The sequence below is a fragment of the Elephantulus edwardii genome, unplaced genomic scaffold (genome assembly GCF_000299155.1).
Source record: "Elephantulus edwardii isolate Elephantulus edwardi_28Jun2011 unplaced genomic scaffold, EleEdw1.0 scaffold00197, whole genome shotgun sequence".
Classification (NCBI taxonomy): Eukaryota; Metazoa; Chordata; class Mammalia; order Macroscelidea; family Macroscelididae; genus Elephantulus; species Elephantulus edwardii.
Genome location: NW_006399947.1, coordinates 2414081 through 2419563, shown reverse-complemented (window position 1 = coordinate 2419563; position 5483 = coordinate 2414081). Strand labels below are relative to the sequence as shown.

Genomic DNA, 5483 nt, shown 5'->3' with positions numbered 1-5483 from the left:
GCTTTTTAAAGCTCTTGCTATCTATTATCTGTTATTATTTGGATTTTGAACAAAATTGATGGAGTATGAGCCAGTAGAGGAATCTTGTTTGATCTGGAAATTTTCTGTAGAGAGTCCAAAAGGTCGGAGAACTAAGTTCCCGAGGTCTTTTAGTTTCCCTGCAATGCAAAAAGAAAACCACAAATGAATACAGGTGAAGAGGAGAAGCAGGGAGACCCCGAGCCATCCTGTCTTGCTACCTGATTACACAATATTGACAGTATCTCAGTGGTTAAAGAAACGCCTGCTTTAAAAACATGAAACCCTCTAGGAGACTGCTCGCCCCCCCAGGGGTGCAGTCACTTTAATCTGAGAGCTGTGCTTGTGCAGCCGTAAGGGAGGGAGCCGCCACTGCTCCTCTAGATCAAAGATCCTGTCCACACTCGCCACAGCCCCCAAAGAACACAGGTGTTTAGGTCCAACAATGGGAAAACCAACTGCTGCTCCAACTGAGACTGGAGACAACTGCGGAGCCTCGTCTACCTGGCTGCTCTCCCCATCAAGTCCAGATGTGTGACCAGAATTGGGATTTCCATGGTGCTTCGATGGTTTAAGGGCAAGGACAGAGTAGTGAGATTAGGCGTGTGGTAGAAAACAATGCTTTCCAGACTGGTTTAACTTTCTTGCAGATCTATTTCCAGTGAAGATGAGAAAAGGGGTAGAGGGGGACAGAAATTCTTTATATTCAGAGATACAAAGTTCCTAACTACTCTACTCACTGGTCTGCAGTTCTTGTCATTCTGAGGCCTCCTCTTTAAAGGTCTTTCTTCAATCTCATGCTGCGAGTGTTTTGCTATTGGTATAAAATTGAACCCCAGAGCTTGGCTGTGGGCAGGGGAAGAGCAACCCCCTCCAGGACAGAGCATTTTGTAGGGAAAGCTTTCAGACCCCTGCAAGCACTCAGCATGGGATGAGCATTGACTCAAGTCCTCCAGTGACCTCTCCAAATTAACTCCACCTGTGTTATACCATTTCCAGGTCAGCCAGAGAGGAAAGCTGGCACGGAATGGCTTGCGGGAGACTTGACAAGGTCCGAAGTCGAGTGACTTGCAAGAGCACCTATTCTGCAATGTCTGTTTTCTAGTTTTTCGTGACCACCCAAGGAGGGAAGACAGCATTACTGAAATTCTTTCTTTTCTCTCGGAGCAAGGTTGCTAAACTCTACCTGACTTCTCACTGATGACCCAAACCCTATCCTGGCCTTTCATTACCCACCTGAGTTGCCTATATATTTACCTCCCACTCATTAAGCACACACTCAAAAGTGGTTGTTAAACTCAAGGGGGCCTCAGGAACACCTAAAACTCAGACTGCTGCGCCATGCTCCTCCATTTCTGATTTGGCAGTTATTGAAGAAAATATGTAAAACAGAATGAAAAATTCTCCTAGAATCCAGACTTTGTAAAGTCATGGAAGTTGTATGAACCCTGAGATTATTGCTGTAAAATAATCTTTAACCCAAAAACATTCCCTGAAGTCATCTTAAAACCAAACGACAGTTTAGTTATAGAGTAAATAAAGAATGCCTTCTTTTCATTATTTTCTTTAGAGATCTGTTTACAGAATCAAAGTGACAAGTGCAATCTATAAGAACAGACAGAAACTTAGGGGGCAGCGACTTTTTATTAGTGAAAGAATAACTTAGAAAAGGAGGATGAGAAAGGTTATCCAACTAAAAAATGTCATTCATGTCACTGAATTGTACAGGCAGAAACTTGAGCTGTGGCACACTTTTACTGTGTATATTCTAAATATATATATATATTTGTTTGTTTGTTTTTTTTAAAAAGACAAAATACAAAACCTGGGAAAAAAACTAGGGGTCAGTTCCAACTCTACAGCACACTTCTCGGAGAAGATCAAAGACTGCAGCCTTCAATATTATGTCACCAATGGCCCAATTGGCAACAACATGATTGCTGGGGAAAAGACTAAAACGGTCAATGACTATAGAACTTGAATTCACAATCAACACACTTGTTACTAGCAGTCAGGAGATCAGGACATGTATTGCACTGGGAAAGCCTGTAGTCAGGGGTCTCTCCAAACAACTGTTTGACAACTGAGCAGAGAAGCTTTAGGGAGTCTAAAAACACCTGATCACTTTTACATTTAGATTTTTTTTTTTTTAAAAACTATTTAGGTAAGTGTTCTATGTAAATAAAAAGTAAGTATTATGAAATAAAAACAAATTTGGACTACCAATCCTGAAGTCTGGTTTTTATGTTCTTTAAATGCATCTGGTTATTAAGATCACTACACATTTGAATTTATAAAAACCCACATAAATAAAATGTTACTTCTTTTTTTTTCCTATGCTGTGGTGCCAGTATAGAAATTTTTAAACAAAGGGTTCTATTGTTTTCTGAAAAATGAGAAAGCTTTAGATCAGCCACTGGTAAACTAAAAGATCAATGATCAGTATCATCAGTTGCTCAAAAAATAGTTCTGAGCCTCCGGGGTTCCGGGGTGTTCAAGGCATCTGCATCCCTCCTCCCGCAACACCAAACCATGCATACCCTTAAGCTTTTGAAAGCCTTCTTTATCCTGGCTGTGAAGGCTATGGCTTATCATCCCAGAGCAGAGGACACAACACTCTGATCCCTTCTCTGAAATCTGAAGCCATCAGGATTGTTCTCTCCAGTTAATGGGACTGATGATCTCCCCAAGTGCCCTCTCCTGTTCTAATAATGGGTGACATGTGAGAAAGGAAAGTGCAAAACCAGACCTACCCCTAACAACTCCTACTAGAGTTTTCTTTCCAGGGAGGGAGGTACATAGTTCTTTCCAACAGAAAGGAAATCAGTTACAGAGAGAGAAAGCGTCAAAGAATAATGAATAATGTGATTATAAGCATATTTTGCTAGATAATTATATCACTTCATAAATGCCAATGAGAAACAGCGCTCTGCATTATATGCATTTAAAAATAATATTCCTAACAGCTAGTTCTGCAGCAGAAGCCATCATTCCCATAGGAGCACTAAAAGTTATGTATTTCATGAATAAAGCTTAACTCAGAAATACTAAGGAAGTGGTATTAACTGGTATTACTCCTTGGCCTCCAAGGATCTCAAACATTCATCATTTTCATCTCATCTGTAACAGGGCAGGAAGTCGGAAAAAAGCTTTTTTTGGGCTCAATATTCCACATAGAGAGAAATTTTTTCCTTCCAGGTTGTCTGGGGTTGGGCACACTTAAGAGTCAATATTTTATTCATGATCCTGTAGTCATTAAGAAGAGTCTAGACATACAAACCATTGACATGGAACACCTATTGGATGGATCACTTCCTGAGCCACTTACAGTGCTTGAGTCTGATGGGAGCTGACTTCAGACAGTAGGAATGGAGGGAAAGAATTCAACTTGACCATTTTTTTTTTCAACTTGACCATTTTAAACAAAAGGAGCAATAGAAGTAAAACCCAAGGCCACGGTGACAAACTTTTCCACTTCCAGAATTTTCAAAGACAGATGGGCGTTCTGACCCCATCTGGAGCTGACAATTGCCAGTAAAACGAAATCTGTACCAAGTCATGAAAATTATCAGCATCTCATCACTATATGCAATTATTTTTAAACAGATTTTATATAAATAAATATTTAAATAAATAAGAAAAGAAAAAGAAAAACTGATCAAGTCTTCAGAAACAGTCTTGAGTCTGAATTAGTCTCCTCTCAGTTACGCTATCAATGAGTCTTTGGAAATGCATCTGAAGGCCAGGCATGCCCATGTCATCCTTTGAGCTGAGGTGAATTGCAATAACTCTACTATACACGTACATTCTCTGACATTCTACTCTTTTATGACAACAGTTAAAAATGTCTTTCATCTGTTGTCAAATAGTCAGATGAGGTGAGAATAAGCTGGGTGTGATGGTTATATGTCAACTTGCCTAGGTCATGATTCTCAGTGATTTGGCAGTTACATACTGCTGTTACCTGGCAGGTATCTAGCGATGTAGTCATTATCCATTTTCATATAATGACCTTGTCTTTGGAATGGAACTACACTGCTAAGTGAGAAGTAGATGCATATTAGATATAATTCACTTAATAAATTTAGCAGGAAATCAGATGGGTTATAAGCAGAAAATGTTGGATAGAATTGTCTTGAGACCTTCACGTCCAATAGATTATTGATGAGATCTCTCTGATTGCAATTTTATGATGCTTGAGCAAATAGTTCAAACATAGATTAAATGAAATCTGACCACATTTCCAGTGCTTTCCCTCCTTCTTTACCATTTGCTACAAATTCTGACCTCTTGAACCTCTTCAAATATCAAAGGGACTCCTAATGCCATTTTCAAACAGAAATTAGCTTGATTCTATTGACATGGTATTGGCTGTAATGATGGCATCCCAGTGAACTGAAAGCTGTGTTATTGTGAAATATCTGAAATAGAGGTTGTTGGTGTCCCATGTTGAGAGTTCAACTACAGCCTTCCTTTGTGTGTGAATATGCGTTATAATTCTTTAGGGTTAGAATTAGCACACCACAGGCCTCAGGCCAACTCTGATCTGCTACTGTCTAGATCACAGTGTTATCCATTCATTTACTTATTTATGTTTGCTTTCAAACATTAACAGATGGGAGTTAAGTATGACAAAACCTTTGACATGCAAAGCTTAAAATACTCTCTACCTATATGCAGAAAAGCCTGTCAATCCTTGCTCTAGGTACCGAGAAGGAGGATTGCTGTGTCATAAGAAATTATGATATCATTTTCCTGAGCAACATTTTGCAATCCCACCAAAAATGGATGAGAATTTTAGTTACTTTACATCTGTACTTTATCAGTATTTTTTCCACTTTTGTCATTCTTATAATTGTGCAGTGGTACCTTATATGGTCGGCATTTGTATTTTTCTAATGACTAATGATATTAAACATCCTTTCAGGTACTGTAACTGTCATTCTTATTGCCTCCTTAGCAAAGTACCCGTTTTTGAAAACTCAGTCCCGCTGCCACCTCTGTTTTGTTATTAGGTGCACCCAGTGAAGTTCTTTATTTAAGGTACTGTATTTTTCAGTTCTAAGACTTTCATTTGGCCCTTTCTTTTATTAAAAAAATATTTTGTTGTTGAGAATCTACACAACAAAACACATTAATTCAAAGCTTCTACATTCAAGTACAATTCAGTGACCGACTATGGTATTCTTGAAGGTTAGTAAAATTCTGCAAGGAAAACAAAATGGATGCTCAGGCTCTAAAAAAAAAAAGCTGAGAATGTCTCTAAATGATACTACTCCTTTGGGAATGAAAAAGGTGAAAAACAGAAGTCACTAGACTATGATACTGCTACCCACAACAAATTATTAGGCCAACTTGACTTGACTGTTATCTTCTAGAGAATAAAAATACTGATATCCCAAGACCAAACTCCCCAGATGTTTAATAAGGGTTGAAAAAGTAAGGGAAGCAAACTTACCCAACAT

At 38.8% G+C, this 5483-nt stretch overlaps 1 protein-coding gene across 1 annotated transcript in view; it reads right to left on the bottom strand.

Annotated features, from left to right (window-relative positions):
• Window positions 1-24: 24 nt before the first annotated feature.
• The window catches only part of TTC1 (tetratricopeptide repeat domain 1), a 66761-nt gene continuing 61302 nt past the window's right edge, over window positions 25-5483 (bottom strand). The window contains exon 6 of the mRNA XM_006897050.1: window positions 25-158. Within this exon, the coding sequence (XP_006897112.1) occupies window positions 25-158 (134 nt within the window). The remainder of the gene's footprint in view (window positions 159-5483) is intronic.